This window comes from Xenopus laevis, chromosome 9_10S, assembly GCF_017654675.1.
Source record: "Xenopus laevis strain J_2021 chromosome 9_10S, Xenopus_laevis_v10.1, whole genome shotgun sequence".
NCBI lineage: Eukaryota > Metazoa > Chordata > Amphibia > Anura > Pipidae > Xenopus > Xenopus laevis.
In genome coordinates, this window is record NC_054388.1 from 1,162,043 (window position 1) to 1,184,944 (window position 22,902).

General features: G+C 40.4%; 2 protein-coding genes across 3 annotated transcripts; both read left to right on the plus strand.

Moving 5' to 3' along the window:
• The first annotated feature begins 747 nt into the window (after nt 1-747).
• krt12.4.S (Keratin 12, gene 4 S homeolog) lies at nt 748-5,149 on the plus strand. Its single transcript, NM_001085987.1, is given in 8 exon segments — nt 748-1,221; nt 1,662-1,744; nt 1,948-2,104; nt 2,249-2,410; nt 2,795-2,920; nt 3,020-3,237; nt 3,520-3,566; nt 4,925-5,149. Coding segments are annotated over 8 exon segments (1,128 nt in total). The 5' UTR covers nt 748-981; the 3' UTR covers nt 5,020-5,149.
• Nucleotides 5,150-13,530: 8,381 nt separating this feature from the next.
• Nucleotides 13,531-17,175, plus strand: krt12.5.S (keratin 12, gene 5 S homeolog). Of its 2 annotated transcripts, none has more exons than XM_041577700.1 (8): nt 13,531-14,184; nt 14,867-14,949; nt 15,062-15,218; nt 15,333-15,494; nt 15,627-15,752; nt 16,338-16,555; nt 16,668-16,738; nt 16,997-17,175. In XM_041577700.1, the coding sequence occupies exons 1-8, from the start codon at nt 13,747-13,749 to the stop codon at nt 17,095-17,097; spliced, it is 1,356 nt and encodes a 451-aa protein (XP_041433634.1). In that variant the 5' UTR covers nt 13,531-13,746; the 3' UTR covers nt 17,098-17,175.
• The last annotated feature ends 5,727 nt before the right edge of the window (nt 17,176-22,902 follow it).

A 22,902-nucleotide genomic window follows, 5' to 3' on the forward strand; every position in this document is an offset into this window, starting at 1 on the left:
AAATATAGCTGTCATCTTTGACCATCATTCATATTGGTCTCTGTCCCAGTGGAGATTACTGTCTAAGGTTCGGACTATGGTCAACCTGTTTTATCTTACAGTACAAAGGGAAATGTTCTGGTAAATGTAACGCCTCAATTTTTTAACGTTGGTTGACTGGGTGGCATCTATAAATGTTTATTATAACATGAGCACAGCTTATACTGTACTGGTCCCTAAATAGATATTCAGACCTCACCTGTCAGCCCTTGCACTCCTCTATCTCATCTCTAGCTAAAGTTGACCTCTGTGACATTACTAGAATTGCTGAAGATTCAGTCAACGTGTTTTTTCATGCATTTGCAGTTTTATTACATATTGGACAACATTGAAAATGTTTTTGGGTCCAAATGAAAAATTGACTTTTCTCTCTCATTTAGTTTTCTAATTGCAGTGAATTATCAGAGAAGAAGAAGCTGCGGATCTGGTAGAAAGAAGCCTGGAGCAAGGTGAGAGTGGTGCTGCAACCTCAAGTGAAACTCTTCCAAGAATTCACCCCAACCAGTTTGTAACCAAGTTTGTGTTGAACAAACACCCCGGGGCTACATAACTGATACAGAGATGGATAATTGCATTAGTGCATTGTGGTGACCTGGCCAAAAAAAAAGGAATTTTCCTTATAGGAGGACGTCAGGTTTGGAAAAAGACCACCCACCGCAGAATGTGTATATATATGCATGGACTGGAAGCAAACATTGCATCTTTGCATTCTGCTTTGTCCTAGCTGACTTGTCAGAGAATATCTACCAATAATCAGTCATCATGACTTCCTATAGATCCAGCGCTGCTTCTCACTATTCAAGCTCATCTGGCAAAGGTGGCTTTGGAGGCAGCAACTTTGGAGCAGGAGGCAGCAACTATGGAGCAGGAGGCAGCAGCTATGGAGGAGGCTTTAGCAGCGGTGCAGGCTCTAGCTTTTCTTCCTCTGGAGGTAACTTTGCGATGGCAGCAGCAGCCAGTTCCGGCTTAAGCAACTTTGGTGGAAATGAAAAGCATGCCATGCAGAACCTCAACGATCGTCTTGCTACCTACCTGGAGAAAGTGAGAGCCCTGGAAGCCGCCAATGCTGAGCTGGAAGTGAAGATCCGCACCTGGTATGATAAGCAACCTGGTGATGGCCTTGGCGCTGGGTCTAAAGATTACAGCAAATATTTTGAAATCATCGCTGAGCTGAGGAACAAGGTATAACTGTCTTTTTTTGTAATTATTCTTAATATTTGTAAACATTAGCTGAAGAATTCTCAATTAAGCATGCCATTTGAGGGTATGTTAGGAATGCTTAGCTACGACTAGAAAAGTGAGGTCTAACTTTCTTGTTTTTAAAATACAATTTACCACCACGGTTTTCTTCTAAGCATTTTTTTAAAATAAGTTTATTAAGCTCAATAATTACATTAAGTGAATGGAGCTGTAACGTCTGGGTGATAATGTATGTCAATCTTCCACCCCACTTAAACAGTTAGTTAGACACACCCAGAATGAAAACCGTTACTTGCATAAAGCAGGAGTAGGGATTCAGCCTTTTGTACTCATTGATCCCAATAACATGTACCAAAAAATATACAGAATTCGTACTTCCAGAAGATAAAAAGTCTCAAATATTTTTATTCATATCTTTCTAGATTCGCATTGCAACTATTGATAACGCTACAGTGACTCTGCAAATCGACAACGCTAGACTGGCTGCTGATGACTTCAGACTTAAGTAAGTTGTAAACTATTGACTTTTCAAATATCGGTGAATCTCCAATTAAAGCAGAATCGATGCACATAGTCAAGACCATGGTCAAAAATGTTGTGAACTGTTTAAACTGGTGCACCTGGGGAAAACCACACACATATAGTAAGTTCTACTGCCCCACCAAACTGACAATTGGGATTTTTATAACTTTTTTCCCCCTCTTTAAGGTTTGAGAATGAGCTGACTCTTCGCCAGAGTGTGGAGGTTGATATCAATGGCCTGCGTAAAGTCCTGGATGAGTTGAACCTCGCTAGAGGTGATCTTGAGATGCAGATTGAGAGCTTGACTGAAGAGCTGGCCTACCTCAAGAAGAACCATGAAGAGGTGAGTGGTAGGACACATACATGGTCACTTCCCAATAATAAAACCTTCAGTTGAGTAGTGCTATTTGATACTAAATTCCATTTTTCTAAGATGTATGTTAAGAAACTAACATATTCCAATACATGCTGTGATTTGGTTGACCAGGAGATGAGCCATGCAAAGAGCCAGAGTGCCGGCAAAGTGAGCGTTGAAATGGACGCTGCTCCAGGTGTGGATCTCACCAACATTCTCAATAACATGAGAGCTGACTATGAAGTATTGGCTGAGAAGAACCGCAGGGATGCAGAGTTGTGGTTCAACCAGAAGGTATTTATTATAAATCAAGCAATTAAAGGAATGAATTAAAGAAATTAACATTTTATTGTAGACTATATGTAGGGAGTACAGGATCTGTTCTAGTTACTACTGCCATGCGCCTGTGAGTGAGGGAATTACAGTACATCATGGAGTTTGTAGTCTCTTAATAATTTAGACCAACATAAGGTCCAGGTATTCAAGTATAGTCTTTCTGCACATACCACTGATGATCAAGTATCCTTATACAGCAGGGTCCCATTATTCACTTTCTGGTATCTTCATATAGATACTGGTCTTTATGTACAGATGCAGTGAGTATGCATAAGAGTATTATTTATTTTGGAGAATGCTTCAGTGGATTCCTTTTAGCTCTAATAAGGTCTATCATTGCAGAGTGGTGAGCTGAAGAAAGAGATTTCTGTTGGCGTTGAACAAGTGCAGGCCAGCAAGAGCGAAATCACTGAGCTAAGACGGTCCCTTCAGAGCTTGGAAATTGAGCTGCAATCCCAGATGGCAATGGTAAGTCAAAATATTAACATTTCAAAATTAAAATATAGATTGTGTGAGTCATTTAAGAATCAGTCAATAAACAACCATTTTTCTTCCTCTCCTCCCCAGAAACAATCAGTTGAAGGAAACCTGAATGAGCTACAAGGCTTCTATTCAGCACAACTTCAACAGATTCAGAACGCCATCAGCAGCCTGGAGGAACAGCTTCTCCAGATTAGGTCTGACATGGAACATCAGAACACTGAGTACAAGCTCCTCCTTGACATTAAGACCCGGCTGGAAATGGAGATTGAGACATACAGGCGCCTGCTGGATGGAGAACTGGGGTAAGTTCATAAAAAAAAAAAAAGTATAAATTCACTTGGATCACTTTGATATCCATACGTTAATAAGCACACGACCCCATTGTATGGTTCTCAATTTGAGATGGATTCTCAACAGCAGTAGTCAAAAAAAACATTTTACGATAGAGCATTTTATGGGTCTATCCATGCTCTTTGTTAAACAGTAACCCTCACTTTTCAAGAAACTTGTCTTTTAGAAAAACAGAAGAACGTTCTCCCCATTTATGTCCTAATAAATTTATTCTGTTTGTCTTGTTTCTACAGACAGGTGACCACAGTGTCAAAGGCAAGTTCAGTGGAGGCCAAAACAGGTAATTGTGAAAACTTCACTTATTGATAATTCCTTAAGAGAACACTGTTAAATCAATAAAATGAAAAAAGAAAACCATAACTAATTTACAAAACAACCCAACTCTACTTGTGGCTCAATGACCAGTGGAACCTCCTATATGGAGTTGGTCATGCACATTTTGAGCTTTGCTCCTTTCTAACCTTAGTATTTCTCTCTCCAACCAGCTTTTACAGTGGCAGGGGTGAAAATGCTATCACACTGATATAATATCAATAACAGTTATGCTACTTGTTCTTCAGGTTCTGAAAATAGGCCCAAGATGTATTTGCCTCCACATTTCTCTGTATAATATGGAAGCTCTGAAACTGCCCAGTAGGGATGCTTTTCACACCTCCAAAACCCCATCCCTATTTCATTTTTAGTTTTCTTGTAAAATGATTGGCATCCCTAGAGGGTTTCAGTATTCTCTTAGTACTTTCAGACTTATGCCCCTGAAGAAGCCGATTTATCGGTGAAACGCGTTGGGTGGCATAGGTGGACAGTGGGGGACCAGCTCCCATTTGCTCCCTACGTAGCTAGGTAGAATCACTCTGGGTAACAAATGGAAGGGTGGTCTGGGAGGGCTGGCTAGACTTCTGACCAGCTTTTGGAGCAAAACTTTTTTTTTTTTTTTTTTTTTTTGGCTACTTAAATATACAATTGTTCTATGATTAGAAGGAAGTGCCATCTTTTCGTGGTTTATTTGAATGAATTACTAATTACCAGAATCAACACTGGGTGTCTCATTACCTGTTTATGTATACAGATAAGAGCAGGGGAACAACTTATATACCCCATTACTGACTATATATTTATCTTTTTGACTATATTTATAGTGATAGCGGCTGATTGGATATCAGTGCACTATTTCCCCACTGATCCATCCTATGTGTTTTTAAGTTATATGTATTTTTATGGACATGGTCCAGCTTCATTGGGGAGGATCCCCTAATGATGAGTCTTTGTAGCGTGATCTTTTAAATGAGTTTAATAAAAGTTGTGTTTTAATTTACTATTTCACTTTAGCACCTGAACTAGTTAACTGGAGGTTTGCAGGGGGGAGGCATAAGTAATTATGTATCGTACCTCGCATTTCCTCAAATAGATATATATGTTTGCTACAATTGTTATAATTAACTTGCGGGTGCACTGTTACTTTGTTTCACTTTTGGTACTCTGATAACTATTGTCTACTTTCAGACCATGCTATGACATGTCTATCTACTTAGAACCCTCATAGCTTTTGTAGAACTCAATACTCAATGTTTCCAGTTATCAACACTGGTGTTGGTAGATGAACCTCTTCAACTTTACTTATAAACTCACATTTCATTCCAGAATCATCATCATCAACAACAACTAGAACCAGAATGGTGAAGACCATTGTCGAGGAAGTGGTCGATGGGAAGGTCGTTTCGTCAACCATTCAGTAAATCCAACATGATGAGAAATAAATGAAAAAAATGAACAGAAATTTTCTCTATGATCCTGAAAAGCTGCCCAAGGCCAACGCAGAAATGATGATGACAATTTCTTATAAAGCAATAAAAGATCTTAACGCTATAATATTGTCTGTTTGTTTAATGATTTAAGTATTAAGGGTAAAATTAAGGGTAACAGTGACTGACTGTAATTTTGCAGTTTGCTCTTTGGAAAAAGAGGTTCCCAAACTGTAGGTGCATCACTGTAGGCGTGGCTAGAGGCAGGTAATTTATCACCTTGCTACAGGTGTGATAGAACCTAGAAAGCCTTAACATTTCTGCCAGAAAACCTCATACCTCACACAATAGGGTGTTTTTCAGAGATTAACATTTCTGTGCATCACAAACAGTTTAAATGTGTATAATATGATGGAGTTGTCCACACTATGGGAATGGACTTTGGCCAGATTTAGCCACAACACAAATGTAAAATATTCCAAGATGAGGGTGACTATAGCTGGGAAGGGTGGGAGCTACAACATGGAGCTGGTCACTACTCCTGTATAAACTATAACAAACAAGATATGGCCAGATATGGGATGACTTTGACGTAGTTGGCCAGCTTAAATATATTGTAATATATGGACAAACAATCCCTGTTTTGTTTAAAGGGTAAGGCATTTTTCAGTAGCAGTAGCACAAAATGTCTCTGTCTTAAATATATTGATAATGGGTTGAGTGCAGAGGTTTAGTGGGTTAGTGGTGAGCACAACTTTCCCTTGTTTGAGATATATATATATATATATATATAAAAGAAGGGTGCTAATGTTTGGGAGTTGGTTTGAACTGGGGGTGTCTAAGGTGGACTATATGGCCTGTAAAGGACTAATCCTGAGGTTGGTGGTGTATGTGTGTCTTTAAGAGGCAGTGCATAGACTACTGTGTTTATTTCTTCAATGGGTCCAGGGGAATATTCCACTACATTCTGAAATAGGAATTTGTTAGTGCTGATCCAGTGTGATGTGTAGTAAATCCTACCCGTGTCTTCCAGACCCACCTTCTGGCAACTATTCAGCCCAAAGTGCAATGCAATTCGTTCTCTCCCCAGTGAGAGACATAAATCAGCAAAGTCATCTCCCAATTCAACGCACTCTCATAACAGACACCCGCAGGCACCAAGAGATCCAGTAAGAGGTCCAGCAAGGCCATAGTTATGTGTTTCATTTGTCGTAGAACTCAAGGGTAACATCTTGGGTCTGTGGGGATTATACATTTTATTTCTAGTGAGGAACACTGGGCATCATGTGATCAGTGACATCACACAAGTTCTATTACATATTATATGGAACAGTAACTGATATTTTGGTGTAAGTATCTGTGATCCAGTTGAGGATCAAGTAAGTGATTGAGGTTTTGAGGTACTTGTCAGAAGAAAGTGGGCCTGTCAATCTTATTGGGTTATAGATTGGTCCATTTTGTCTATTATATTATTCACTTCTGGCACTAAGTATCTAGGGGTCTCTAGGGGTGCAAAGAAATGGTTGGGTTGGGCGAGTAGCAAGAGCAGTGGAGACAGGGGGAAAGGACCCAGGTGTAAATGGTTTTGGGTTTGTGTCTGGCAGCAGAGGCAGCGACATGGTGGGCAATGCGGGGCCTGGGTACCTGAACCTCTCATTATGGCCCAACTTTTATAAAGCAAGCAAAGGGGAGTGAGAGAAAGGGGTGGATAAGTTACTGTGTGTGAAAAGCGCACTCTGTTTAGGGTGTGGAAGGAAAGGGAGGCTCTGAAGAAACTGCCAAGTAAGTGGGGACCCCCCTCCCCAGCAGCTCCGACACTAAACTCTCTGTAATATTATGTGAAATTGCTCCTGTCTGGCAAATAATCAGTTCCCAGGGAGGGGTATTACTATCCCTAGTGTAGCTGCTCCTTCTCTCTCTCTACCTTTTGTTAACCCTACCTGTGCCACAATAAAGTGTTCTTCTTTAACCTCCCCCTGCCGCTTTCCCACCCAGTCTCCTCCTAGGTCCTACTCCAAACTCTACGACCAGGGGCTTCTGAGACTTTACTGGGGCCCTTTGGTCATGACAGCAATTAGGCACTTTCATCCACAGTAATTCAATTATTGCTTTGTGTGCTAGTGCTCTGATGCTAAGCTACCCAAGTGTCCCCGATTCCCCCAAGTGTCCCCGATTCAACCAAGTGTCCCCGATTCAAGCAAGTTTCCCCGATACCCCCAAGTGTCCACGATTCCCATAAGTGTCCCCGATTCAACCAAGTGCCCCCAATTCCCCCAAGTGTCCCCGATTCAACCAAGTGTCCCCCAATTCCCCCAAGTGTCCCTGATTCAACCAGTGTTATTTTATAATAAAACTTTTAAATAAAACAAGTGATCTTATCCTAATGAGCATTGCTTTCATAGCATGCAGTAGAAAAGTGGCCGTGGAGGTCTTTGGGTGCATTTACAAGCTGTATGTTATGCAAAGCAACAGTGCCCCCCTGAGTGAGTTTTTGACTGTAAATAAGCTGTTTTCAGGGCTGGTCGTTGTGAAGGTGTCCCCACGCCCTCCCCTGAGGCTGCGACTCACATTCTGCAGCACGAACTATATAGTCAGTTGCGCAACCTGTAAAAGTCATTCATATTATTATATTCACCCTTTAATTACAGTGGTGGAACTAGAACTTACTGGGCCCCAAAGTCAAACCTTTTTGGGCCTCTATAGTCCCTGCTCCTGACAGCTGCTGGGTCTGCTCACCCTAATGTGTGTGTTTGATTGTTCTAAGGAGATGAGACTGTGAGCTCTATGGATTAATCACATTCATAATCCAACATGTGCTTGCGCTTCAGATCGGCACATAGTAAATATTCTTATTTATGTTTTAATTGTAACACTTTTCTGCAAAGACACTTCATGCTACTTCACACCACTAGGAGGTAGTATGTGTAATAGGAGTTATCAAACAGAGTTACAAAAAATGTCCCCACCCTGAGATCTTTGTGCAGTTGACTGGAAGCTGTAAAGAACGTGGCCCAATGAAGCAAAGGGAACCTGCAATGAACCCCCCTGCGCTGCTGTTTAATATGGTTCCTCTTAGTGGGTGTGGACCCCTGAGGCGGCAGCCATGGTGGGGCCCGGAGTGCCGGTCAGATGCTGTCACCGTATGGAGATTATTTTTCTGCAAGATATTTTTGAAAAGTCAGAGCAGGTGACACATTTTTCAGTCGATGACCTTTGAATATATTTATTAATGGCCAAATGATATGACCCGCCTCCCTGGCACTTAATAAAAATACCCGCTGGCGTACAGCCATACGTGCTGGCGATTGTTACTAACTAATCTTATATACTGGCACCGTTTGTAAGGCATTTTATTGTCCTTAAAGGAAAACCCAGAGTAAACAGATGTAAAGATAAAGACTAGTTTTGCCTTCAGGCATGAGCTCATGGCGGTGCTTTGACATTGCTGCGTGTGTTATGTGTAAATACAATTAAACCCAAGAATATTTCATGTACCAATATTTACCTTTACTTTTATTTACAATGACACATCCGCCCACAAACTAACCCAACTGTCACCACCTTTAGTTTAGAACAGGGAGCGTCCTTCTTCCTTGTGGACAATAATCTTCTTTATTCGGAGTCTTGTATTTCTATATTTATGCAAGCAATTGTAATGCATTTTAGATTGTAAGCTCTGTAGAGAAGGGCCCACACCCTACTAATGCACTGAGCTGTATGTTCTTCTCTGAAGGGGGCAGAGAGGGAAGAGAAGTTCTGGGATGAGTTCTCTCCTCTCTTATTTGTTATTTTCCTGTAGAATGTTGCCTAATATAGGGCAATACTTACAGTGGTGTAGGTTACAGGTGTTGGAAAATACAGAAGAAGTCATTTAGCCCTCACAAGACAAGGTCTATGTGCTCCAAAATGATCATTAATAGAACACAAGGCTCAACCTTTGGAAGGTTCCATTTGAGGCCCCAGTAAGATGATCACTTCCCCGGCATCTCCAGGGCTATAGAGTAGAAGCACTTAGTGGATTAAGCGTCAGTATTTAGTGCATTCACATGATAAAATAAGACCTCGGCAGGATTTAAGAGTCTCTAACAGATTATTATGGGTTATTTTTGCTACAAAGCATTTCTGCTCCCTTCTTCCCTACAGCAAGGAGACAGCGTTCCCCACCCTTCCTTTGAAAAATTTACAGGAACAATCTCTTTTGACATTTGAAACCCCTCAGGCTTTGAATCCCTCCTTCTCGCTGGGCTCAGGAACATTAGACTTGGTAAATGTTAAAACAACTTATTTTTATTAATAGCTGAGCCCTTAGTCCTTTCAACGCTTTTCCCTCCAACCTGAGTATTGGATAATGAATACACCTATAGACACAATACATGGGAAAATTCCACTTTAAAATCAGATTCTTCAACACAAAAAAGGGAGAGGTGTTTTCTACATGGAAATAATATAGGTACCTGCTTATTTTCAGACTGGCAACAAGTGACCAATGAAGAGTTGAAGAAAGTGCAGAGACATTGGGGAAGTAATGGGGAGAGAACCTGGATGCACATGGGGAAGCAATGATATTGGGGTATCAGTGACTGACTAGGAATAAGTACAGAAGTGCACAAGAGAAGAAATGACTGACATGGGGAACAGAGAATGATTGGGGGGCTTAGAAAAGCTATTGGGAAGGGTATCTTACTATCTTTCAAATGGATGTTAACCTGAGGAGAGTGATTTTGCTTGGCACAGGCCACTGTCCCCCCCAATCTTTTCCATTCTGGCCCATTTCTGAGTTATCCCCAAATTCATACTCTATGGTGGGATCTTGCAAAGTTATAGGGGCTTATGGAATGTGACAAGAAGAGTTCTGACCAGCAGGTGAGACAATAGGGGTTGTGTACAAATGCACCCACACTTGTGGTCTATTGACAAATTCATTAAAGTACTTGTGTCCAAACAAACTCCTGTACTTCCTCATGGAGCCTCCTCTCTGCAGACATGATGCTTGTGGCTTACACCATTGAGGCACAACCTTATACAAGAAACGCATCTGCATTTGCCACCCGCATGGACCCTGGAGGTGAAAGAAACAGCAATATTGAAAAGTTATGCAAAAATTAAATGATGCAAAATCCTCAAATATATATATGCAGATTTATCCAAGATGAAGAATTGTGAGAACTATATATACTGTATATGACCCAAGAGGTGCATGCTACGATGCTGTCATTTTGGGTAAAACAACTGTATTGCAGGTGGACTTTGCACCAACAATTTAACTCTGTCGCATTGACACAAACTCAGATTTGTTCCCACTGCTGGACAATGCTTTGCAGGTTCACAAAACACTAATTCCAGCAAAGAATAAGTTGGTGGAGAGAGTAAAGAGAGGAGGTTTACAAGAATGCTAACTGTCAGGTGGATGAATAGGTGCCACACACACGGCATACCTAAAAACCAGATTGACCACTGGATTACGGAATAAAGAACAAAATCATGATACAAATCTCATAAATCTTGTTTGGTTGCTACTTACTGACGGCTCCAAAGCCTGCAGGTAGCAGGTGCTCATAGGAATGCTTGTCAGTGCCCTGGGGCAAATTATAGAATAATGTGATAAAGGCTTGCAATCTGATTCCTTCTTCTCTCATTCAAAGGCCTGTACACCCAGAAATACATGTTTATAGCAAAACTCTGTAGGGCACTGCTTCTCTATGGCTACTATCTACATAAGCAAAGGCTTGAAGGAGCTTACTCTGGTGGGAAAACCAAGATTCCCCAATGAGAATCCAGTGATCCTCCCCGGGGCATAGACTACTGAGCCAGACCCAACAACCACCTAGAGGACAGGAGGGGTTTACAACACAAGTCGGTGCAATTTTGAATGCAAATTGCCATGTTCATTTGATTTATTGGGTGCAAATCATATCTGTCTATTGATTGCACCTGCTGCAGGAACCTTAGTGCTACTGCCAGTTTCAGGATGGCAGCAGCTCCAGGGTTCTTCAATGTCAATGGGCAGTTTAATCAGAAGAGGTACTGACAGTCGCTTCAAGGTTCCTGCAGCAAGTGGCATCAATAGACACACAAGATTTTTACCAAGTAAATTGAATGAACGTGGTACTTTGCATCCAAACTGCACTTGTGTTGTAACATCCACCTGCCTTTTAGGTAGGGAACATCATTGGTAGGTAGGGGACAGTCATGGAATTTTGGTTTCCTGAAGCAGCAAGTGTATTTAGTTGTAATATTGGTGTGTAGGTGCATCTCAGCTCATTTTGCCTGGTCATGTGATTTCAGAAAGAGCCAGCACTTTAGGAGAGAAATGCTTTCTGGCAGGCTGCTGTTTTTCCTTCTCAATGTAACTGAATGTGTCTCAGTGGGACCTGGATTTTACTGTTGAGTGTTGTTCTTAGATCTACCAGGCAATTGTTATCTTGTGTTAGGGAGCTGTTATCTGGTTACCTTCCCATTGTTCTGTTGTTAGGCTGCTGGGGGAGGGAGGGGGTGATATTACTCCAACTTGCAGTACAGCAGTAAAGAGTGACTGAAGTTTGTTGGAGCACAAGTCACATGACTGGGGGCACCTGGGAAACTGACAATATGTCTAGCCCCATGTCAAATTTCAAAATTAAATATAACAAAATCTGTTTGCTCTTTTAGAAAATGTAGTTCAGTGCAGAAGTCTGCTGGAGCAACACTATTAACTGATGTGTTTTGAAAAAAAGATTTTTTCCCATGACAGAATCCCTTTAAACATTACCGTTTCCCTGTTACTGTCAAATATAGAACCTGATGCTGTTGGGTATTTTAAAAGTGAGCTAGAAAAATTGGCTTTTTGTCTGACAAAGACAAACCTCTGAGCTATTCAATGTTTTTAAGAAAAAATATAGAAACCAAATACAGTGATACCTTTAAACCTTTGCTTGCTTTAGGAGGAGGTCAAACGTATGTCATCCTACATGTACGTTATATGAAGTGCCCAGAAAAGAAGCACTTGCTCAGTGTAAATAGTGTTGTACAAACAGAAAACTTATTTTAACTCAGCCATCAGTACTTGTATTCACTTGCTCTGGAGACAAAAGGGCCCATTCTTGGAACCATTAAAGCCTGGGAGGACTTGTTGCTTAGCCAATATATATGGGTCTGTTAATAGACCCTCGGTATTCCTTGCATAGTGTGTTATGTCACATGGAACAAGGTGAGCACTAAAGCATTCCAAGAACCTGCACTTGGGCATCAAGAATTGAATCATATATAAAGTCCTGCTCATTTCCACTTATAACATGTTGTGGTTTCGTGTTACTCAGCACCGTGTGGGAACTTACCATTAAAAACACTTTTAATTGCAAGAGGGCTCCTTTACAAATCTCATGGGTACAAGAACCAGTGCCCTAAGAAGAACCAAATTGTGCCTCTTTGGACCTAGTCACCGAACAGTGGGAGTTGCTCTGCACCTTGTGAAAATATTGCTCTTGGGTGCAAGATAGCCCTGTAGCTAGGTATTAAATTCAGGGCCTCTTTTGGTGCTCTAGTTGGAACTTCAATATACCACCCCTCGGCCTGACCCTTGTGAATACAGCACTGTGCTCAATGCAGCCATCTCTGAAATCATGGGGAAGCCTAGCCAATAGTAAATGAGCCTGAAGGTCCTATTTACAAGCAGAAGGGCATAGTGCAGCCTTGATCCCCATAGCACTTCAGCCCTGCCCATAATAAATGAGCTCTACAGTGCCTAAACTAGAATATATAGAGCAACATACAAGAGTAACGGTAGTAAAACGCAATCATGGGATGATCTGATATCATCAGTCTTTGCATAGACAGTCAGTGTTGGACTGGCCCACTGGGATACCAGGAAAACTCCCGGTGGGCCCAGGTGTTAGTGGGCCCTCTTGTTTCTAAATATTTGGCCTATTTCATGGTCATTCCCTATTTATTTATGGGGAAAGATGCTTAATAATGGGAGAATATATGAAAGACTAGGAGAATAAAGAGGTTGTGTGAGTAGAGGAGGAATAATAGTTTGGAAAGGTCCACTGTCTATGGTTTCTGGTGGGCCCAAGGTCTAAGGCTTTCTGGTGGGCCCCTGGCCTCCCAGTCCGACACTGTAGACAATTATTTTAAAGAGAATAATTAATCAGTGTAATAGGGAGAATAAACTGATGCATTTGAATGAATGCAAACCTTTTCAAACCATTTCAAATGTCGTCTTATCTCTCTGTTTATTATATTCTATATACAATATACAAATGGTATCCTGATGGCCAAACTGCTGTGCACTTCAGAAAATGTCTGTCCAAACGCTTCACTTTTTGTTAATCTACCATTTTAATATTGCTGAAAACCCCCCATTTACAGAAAGAATTCATCAGGTGTGTGCAGAACTGAATTAGCCTTACCCAAAGCATGGAATGCAGACCTTCAGCAAAGTTGCCTGGGGCAAGGTGAGAGGGACGGCTGAAAACTGGAAAGAAAAGAAGAATTTGCCTCTCCCAGTTTCTAACCAATACCTTCAGGGCTATATCTTTTATGTAAATATGGACTGATTATGATGGTGATTTTCTGGAAACAGATGCTGGCCTGGCAAAAAAAGTATTTACTCTGGGAGGCTGTCCCTGGTGTAACTGAAACACCCACCACTCTTTGTGTATCCACTATATATATAGGCTGTCAAAGCTGCAGGCACCCATTCTGTTTTGTGCAGGCTAAGTTGTCAAGCAATACACAGCCACCATGTCATTCCGTTCCAGCTCTTCTTACTCTCTACAGAGCAAAGGCATCTCTGGAGGTGGTGGCTATGGAGCAGGCTTTGGTGGTGGCTCTGGAGCAGGCTTTGGTGGTGGCTCTGGAGCAGGCTTTGGTGGTGGCTATGGAGCAGGCTTTGGTGGTGGTGCATCTTCTGGGTTTTCCCTTAGTTCTGCAGGTGGTTTTGGAGCAGCTGCTGCCAGTTCCAGCTTCAGCAACTTTGGTGGTAATGATAAGCAAACCATGCAGAACCTCAATGACCGTCTTGCTTCCTACCTGGAGAAAGTAAGAGCCCTGGAAGCAGCCAATGCTGACCTGGAACTGAAGATCCGTGAGTGGTATGAGAAGCAAAAAGGGTCTGGTATTGGAGCTGGGTCTAAGGATTTCAGCAAATACTTTGAAATCATCAGTGATTTGAGGAACAAGGTACAGTTGGCATCATGTGTTTTAATATTACTCTAGAACATTTCTGCTTTATAGTAAGGAAAACAAATAAGTAGATTGCAAGTTTACAATATATAGAATATATGTAGAGTTTGGGATGAGGATTAATGGCAAAAATACCTGTGTGTTCTGGAGTTATTGAGCATGTCTCTCACCTTGAGGGGAATCTGCCAGGCCCTTCTGTGCATTATATGGAAGATCCATCCTTTTGTTAACAGACCAGACAGTTAATACTTAAGAACCTTCATGACTGCATGGCATGCCTCCTTGGAGAAGTTATTTCCCTGTCCATTTCTTTGAAGCAAATAAAAACAATTTAAATGGGAGGCATTTAATATAAAATTCAATGAAGGGACTACGGGATCTAAAGGTTGTCACCTAAACAAATAGGCAGCGAGTGTATTTCTTAGCATCTTCACCAGCGTATGTTTCTCTTACCTGATAAATGAGTGGAGGAAGAATAATAACTCATCATAGCTGCTAAATGTTCTTATTGTTCAAAGTCCAGGGAAGTATTTCAATGATGTATACATCATTGTAAAGGTCTATGACCTCATTCCAATCCTTTGTAACTAATACTATGACTATGTATCCTGGTAACTCTTGGAAATTCTTTAGATATTGACAAAGTCAATGACAAAGTCTTTTTTTTTTTGTTTTCTAGATCCTTTCAGCCACCATTGATAACTCAAGAGTTGTTCTGCAAATTGACAATGCCAAACTTGCTGCTGATGACTTCCGCCTGAAGTAAGTTCAACAATACGTATAGGCTGGAAATCAATAAGATTAAGTATGTGGAGTATTGTAATACTTGATCAATGCTAATCATTACAATATCATTGTGGGTTTTTTTCATAAGGTTTGAGAATGAGCTGGCTCTTCGCCAGAGTGTGGAGACTGATATCAATGGCTTGCGTAGAGTCCTGGATGAGCTGACCCTTGCTAGAGGTGACCTTGAGATGCAGATTGAGAGCTTGACTGAAGAGCTGGCCTACCTCAAGAAGAACCATGAGGAGGTGAGATGGCACAATGTTTTGTAGGTTCTTTGGTATGAATGAAATAAAGAGGGTTGTTGCCTATTATTTTTAACTTATTGTTTATACATAACCTTTTACTTTTTAATCTCACAGGAGATGAGTATTGCTAAGAGCAGCTCTGCTGGACAAGTGAATGTAGAAATGGATGCTGCTCCAGGCATAGATCTGAACAAGATTCTCAGTGACATGAGAGCGGACTATGAAACACTGGCTGAAAAGAACAGAAGAGATGCAGAGCTGTGGTTTAACCAGAAGGTGAGGCACTTTCCATACTCTAGTAGTAATCAAGGAGTTATCTGAATTCCCTTTTGGGTTTAAGAGACCCCATCTTCATTTTGAGGTTGAATCTAAACATCACATTGATGGATTTTCCTCTTCCCATTTTAGAGCGGTGAGCTGAAGAAAGAGATTCAAACAGGTGTGGAACAAGTGCAGACAAGCAAGAGTGAAATAAATGACCTCAGACGCAGCCTTCAGAGTTTGGAAATTGAATTGCAATCTCAACTGGCAATGGTAAGCGCCACTAAATTATATGAGATAATATGAGATAATAACTGACGAGAACAGAATAGTCATTGTTATTGTTCCTTATAGATGCTGCATATTGGCAGAATAACTTAAATAAAACCCATTTTGGACAGTATTGGTTTAAAGGACAAGGCAGGTTAACCATGGTACATATTACCCTTTAGCCTTTCTTTAATTGCATATATTTGATTTTATAAGTGTTGGCACTTGAGCAGAACAGTGTGCTGAAGCCTTACCTTCACCACCCTCTTTGATTTTGAGAGTCACTTGTAGACCATCGTAGGCCATTGTATAAATGCTCATATCCTGTGAATGACATCAGAGCCCATGACTAAGCGCCCTGAGTGAGTGCGAAACGCGTAGCGTGGATGGAGATGCAGATTTACAGTATATTTTTAACTTTGTATAAATAAAATATTCTTTTAATTGAATTTTTCTGGTCCTGTGGATCCATTTGAGTGCCGGTCGGCCTTACAATAAATAAGAAACTGTAACTTATTGTATCAAAAAAAGCACTCATTACTATAATGAAGTCTCACTATTAAAGTTTTCTTTACATTTAATTTACAGAAAAAATCTCTGGAAGACACCCTGGCAGAAACAGATGGCCGATATGGTGCACAGCTTCAAACAATTCAGTTCAGTATCAGAAGCCTGGAGGAACAACTTCTGCAGATCAGGTCTGACATGGAACGTCAGAACATGGAGTACAGGCAGCTCCTTGACATTAAGACCAGACTAGAAATGGAGATTGAAACATACAGGCGCCTGTTGGAGGGAGAATTTGGGTATGTAAAAACGAAAGTCCCTTCATTTGCACCAGGAGACAAACTTTAGCTTTTTGTTGATTCTTTTAAGTTCAATAATAATTATTTGTTTGCTTTCTTTTAGTTCATCTAGTTCATTAAAGTCTTCAATAGTACAAGCTACTGAAGTTTCCACATCACAATCATCTTCCAGCTCCAAAAAAGGTAACAAGTTATTTTGATTCTACAACAAACAGGAGTAACCTTCAGTGAGACCATGAAATGTAGCAGTGAGAGGTTTTAGCTGAGCAATAGCTGTTGGGAGCAGGTCTCATTTTCACTTATCTTCTCCTTAAATTTCCATTCCATTGAAATACTTCTTAAGAAGGAGCAGTAGTAATATGGCTATACCCTTACAGAATCACAGGGCGAGGTAACATAGAATTGAGAAACTTATATCTTTTTTGTCTTTTTCTTCTTCAGATCCATCAAAAACCAGAAAAGTAAAGACTATCGTGGAAGAAGTGGTAGATGGAAAGGTTGTTTCATCAAGAGTCGAGGAAATTGAAGAGAGCGTTAAATAAAAAGTTAGCTCTGAAATTCTCATGCACAAAATGGAAAAATGTGTTGATTTCAAGATGCAATAAAGCCTTTCAAGCTAAGCCCTTGGAAATGTGTTCTTGTTTAAGTGTTGTCCCTACAGTGTCCCTTTGTATCTGTCTGTTGTATAAGTAAAGAGCTGAGTATATCAGTCTCCTTGTGCTCCTCCTCTAGGCTTAATATTGGGTAAGACGCAATTGTCTCAGGCCGGCCATACACAATCTTCCTTGTCACCTGCTGTAGCCCTCCAGTTGTATTATTGTACCTTCACAAAAGGCCAGACTTTTTATAGAATAATCATTCCTACTTCTATTCTTCTATTTACAATATTATACTTTAACAACCTTTTCAAGTGGAAGAGTTTTTTGCCAAACCCATAGCAACTAGGTATTCTGTGTCAAATATGTCCAGATATATGTGCAGATTGTATATTTCATCCCCATGCTGCTCTTGACAAACTTAGTTTTATTCATGTTTAAAGGTAAAAAGTAGGACTGAAAGGCCAAAATGTTGTTGAACTTACTCTAACATAATCTGTATTTAAAAGCCATTGGTGTAAATTTCCCATCCAGATTTACAGTGGAGTTAGGACTCTATAGACACTTCTTGTCAGTGCCAGATGAACATTTAGCGCCTGGTTACCCGAAGAACATGTTATGTGGTCACTATGTGAATAATATATAAATGGCCAATACCTGCCATGAAAATGTCCCTATATTTATCTTACCTCCTTAAGTTGACCATTTAGGGGCAAATATTGGCACATGCCCATGTACATGAGCACAATTATACCTCTTCCTAATGGCACAATCCATGGGCTGCTCATACTATCAGAGTGTTGGATTTGGCCTCCTACATTGGTGACTAGTAAAGATCTGCACATTTGGTTACCTGGTCAAATAAATGAATTATTAAATGAATGTCCCTGCTAAAGGGAATAACAGTAAAGAATGGGAAAGAGAATTAAAATGAAAATAAGTTTATTGACCACTGTTGATACTTAGAATGCAGTTGTTAGTTCTTATGGTGGTCATGGTACCAACAAACCTACTTTTCTTTGAGGATATAGAATATAAACAGCAACAACAAATCCAAAAGTGGAACCATTGTAACAGCCCTTGTATTGACACCTTTCTAATTATTCAAATTTGCTAATTTAGCCACATCCATGCGCCAGGTCTTGGCCATTACCTTCTACTTTGTTCCAACCATTTGGGGAAGGCCCTTTCCTGTTTCAGTTGGATAATAACAAAGGTCCATACAGAACTGTATTGCAAAAGTAGAATGGAAAAACTAGACAGTCCTGTACATGGCCCAGATATCTCAACTGAATCGGAATGTCATTGTAAGTCAGGACTGAGTGCCCAACCTCCCCTGTCAGAATGGAAGGAAATCCCATCAAAAATGGTCCTGAATAGAGACCAAAGACCTTATAAGTAAAGAGAGGCCCAACATTCTATTAACACAATAGGTTTTAAAAATTAGTTGTTGGACAATCCGATGCCCAGATACTTTTTGGCTAAATACCTTAAATGTAATTACCTGCAGTAAATACTGTAAATCTGAATTATTTCAAATAATGGTACAGGCATGGGATCTCTTATTTGAAAACCTGACATCCAGAAAGTTTAGAATTATGGGAAGGTCATCTCCCATAGTGTGGATATTTGAAACATTATTTGCTTTATCTCTGCAACTTTTTTAAATGTAGTAGACTTTAGTAGTAGAATGGCAATGGTTACAAAAAAACCCTTATCTGGAATAACCCAAGCCACAATCATTCTGGATATGAGATGTAAATACAAAAAGGAGCCTCGGTGTTAGGGTCTCAGTGTCACTGAGTGTGGTAGATGGCAACAATCATTTGCTGATTTACTACATTCTATTGAGTTTTTAATGAAATCATATGATGTCTATCGGGCTGCCATATCATTTGATAGCACTGTCTGCATTATGCAACTTTTCAACCAAGAGGGTTGGGCAAGGGAGGCGTATGCAGTACGTGTTCCCCCCAACCTGCTCCCTTACTTTAGTATCTTTGCACCCCAGGTAAATGACCCCCAGTGTCTCCAAGCTGGCATGCGAATAGTGAAACAGAGCCAAATACCTTCATGAAAGACCACAAAAAACACCTTATATCCCCAAACTGGTTATTAAATATCAGAAACCAGGAGCCTAATCCTACCAGCAGGGGTCCCTGGTCCTGATGATGGAGCGAGGACAGGCCTAGACTGGCAGTGTGTGGGTTCAGGCAAATGGCTCCTGATATTGGGATATCAGGAGCAGGAGAACCTCTATATTCCCTTTTACATACAAAGTAGAATACATGCAAAGGTGTATTTATCAAGGGATGAACTTTCACCCATTGAAAAATAGGTGACAGAATTGGCAGAATTTCTCTCTAGAGGACTGTAGTGATCTCTAACTTCACTCTTAGATAAATATACCCCTTGGAGTTAGATCGTAACATTCAGGTGTAACATGAATCCTGTAAAATGTGCTGGGGTTCAGTAAAATCCCAACACTGAGAGGAGAGCACCTTGGCAGAAAATTCCTTGCGTTCTACATTATTTATGGGTTGTCAAGAAGATGTGAGGATAAGTGCAGAATGCAGTGGCCCAATTTGCAGAGGAACATTTCCACTAAGCAGCCTAATAAAGAAAGAAAAGGACCTGAGGCATAGGGGCCCGTCATTTAGAAATGCTCTTTTCATCACGCTCAGGGTGTGTAAAAAAAAAACTCATAAATATTCTTGACATTTAGCTATAATATTACCCTCGTAATTTCAGCTGCAAGCTCTATTACGGAATTTTGTAATGAAAAGGTTGGACTAATATAACATCCCCGTTTTCTGTTGCTGAAAAAGAGAGTAAAGGGCAAGTGTACGTGCACAAGTGCAGTGAGCAAAGTGCAATTTCAAGCACAATCGCCATGTGTTTTTCCCCACAATGCAGCAGTTTTTCCCAAAAAAATGATCTCAACTGCACATGCACTTTGTTGTAAAATAGAAGCAGTGGCATCAGATTGCAAAGTCTGCGACATAATTTGTGGTGTTTGGTGTGCAAGTGCCGTGCATGAACACAACTGATCTGCGACAATTGACATAGGGCCCTGGGGGGACCCTGGAACTACTACCTGTTCCAAAGGTGGCAATAGCTCCAGGGGTCCAGTAGGTAACAGCGCTGAGTGTCGGAACTGATGGCAGGAAGGACTGAGCTGTTATGAATGAAGTGCAAGGAGTAAGGCTTTTACATCTTGTAGGCTAAAAGAAAGGGAGAGGTAGGGTGCAAAGCACCCCCAGATAGAACACAAACAACTTCAGATTTGACAGATTTTGTAGTCCCTCAAGTTTTCAAAGTATTCCAAATGCCAGGGTGTGAGATAAGAGGTGCAATTCCTGTATCTGTTTTTTAGACACATTTAAAAACTCAAAGATATCCGATCCCTCTTACACATGTTAACTTTATGATCAAAAGAACATTAATAATTTGAACGATTTGCCTTTATAATTTATCTCTTTCCAACCCAATTATCTGGTTGCCAAGGTCAACTGATTAATCCTCTGGGCTGAATTCATATAGTTATCAGAATTGTGGGTGTGCTGGGAATAAACTTCGTGATGGGAAGGGTCAAGAGTAGATGCCACAAGCTGGGCAACTCTGCCCAAGAGAACTGATTGCCAACAGGACCCTGTTTTTGCCCTTCTGGGTTGGGTTAGGCAAAAAAAAAAAGTACATTTTTTAATGGAGCCTTATTAGTTTCAACAAGTCAGATATCACATTCCTTTTGTTTTACAGTCAGTGTTAAACTGTCTGGAATTAGCCGAAGGGAATAAATGTAATTTATGGTTTAGGGTGCCTGCCTTAGCTGTGTTGCTTTTCATAGATGTACCTGGTATATAATACAGTATACTGTGCTAGAGATGTATCGTTTTTATCATTGGGGTAACTAAAAAACCATTGTCTCATTCTTTTTTAAAATTGTATAAAAAAACTCATACATTTCCTTCATCTAAAAAGTACATGTACTGGATATATGACTATTAAATAATATATTTAACAGTAGTAAATTTTATCCAACAGTAGTTTATTGAGGTTGAGTTGGACATAGATACAACACTGTTTGAGAGAAACTTAGATACAAATTATTATTGGTGTTCTAATGTTAAAACCATGTACAAAAGATTTTTGTTTGTCTTGAATTGTCCTCCTACAATTTTCTAAAAATGTATAAGAATAACCCAAAGAAATCCTATTGCAATACATTGGGATCAAGCCCTTGAAAAATAAGTGATGGGAAACATGCAGAGGCAATTGGCACTCATATATATCTCACCACTAACAAGAGTCAACCCTTCATTAAGCCTCTACTGCTCCAGAATTGTGTAGATTGGTCTAAAGAGTCATTAAGCCTCTACTGCTCCAGACTTGTGTAGATTGGTCTAAAGAGTCATTAAGCCTCTACTGCTCCAGACTTGTGTAGATTGGTCTAAAGAGTCTTGGTGGCCCCTGGTACTCCAGTTGGACACAAATGCTGGAAAAGTGCACTTTTTAGAGTTTTTACTTGACAACATACAGTAAAATAGAATATTGTAGTATATCTTATGCCACCAGACTTACTGGGTATATTGTTATCAGGGCAAACCATGCTCAAACTGTCATTTTTAAGAGCACGGAGTGTTAAAGCCAACAAAAAAACAATGAGTATGTTTTAATAGCACTATTTCTTCGAGAAAATAAAGAGTAGATGAGGGAACCAAAACAATTCCCAATACGCCAACAATTCCCTCCTGCTCTTCCAACTATTTGACCTTGTATGCCTTTATCTTATTTGTACCTTGTATGACTATATATTACCCATCCCTCCATTTCTGTATGAGATCAAAGAGGGAAAAAGGGGGGGTAAGTGTTTAGGGAGAAGAAACAAGAACAATAAAGAAGGTGAGAGAAAAGAGGGAGATAAAAAGGTTGGAAGAGGAGACCTGTGTTTTCTGTTTTCTGAAGGGTCCCTGACTGAACATGCCCTGTAACATTAGTGCTGGGTAGTGAAAGAGAAGATAAAAGTCACAATTCAACACGTTCCTACAAGCAGGATACAAATTTCAGCATTTCAGCTCATCAAGTTTAAACTGCGCTTTCATTAACGGTGATTAAAGAAAACAGTGTAACTAATGCAACCACTGTTTACCTGTGTGTTGTTTAAATGTGTTTTCTTTAATAATACAGCAGTAGAAGAGTCTCACTGGGGTGTCTCCTACTCATGAGTCTGACCACTTCAGTCCCTATACTGGTGGGTGACAGCCAGGGTACTAACCCTTCTGACCTCCTCGTTGGAGCCTCATGCTGCTCCACAAGCTACACTGATCCTGCTTTTCCCTCATGGAATGAGCTATTACAAATCTCCCAGGGAACTAACCCTTTACCTTTTTCAAGCACTTACAAGCCCTTCTTTTCATTTCAACCTCTAACCCTAAAGTATAAGTTCCAAGTCTTTGTTAGCCTGGGGGTGGAATGAGTCACTTGGCTCAATGGGAGGCTCAACCTCACACACAAGAGAGTTTGGCATCTATTCCCCCACACGTATGCAAGTCAGGGCTGGAGAATAGGTATAAAACACAAAGTGAAGATTTTTTTTATAATAAACCATATAGGGATGTTTATTAGGGTCCATTAAACTGGATAAGTTCCATCATCACCCTAGAGAGAAGCCGTTTACAGTAGGGCTGATGGCACGTGGGCTGCTTTTTAGACTTTTCCTTTTCATAGAACTGAATAATGCACAGAAACACT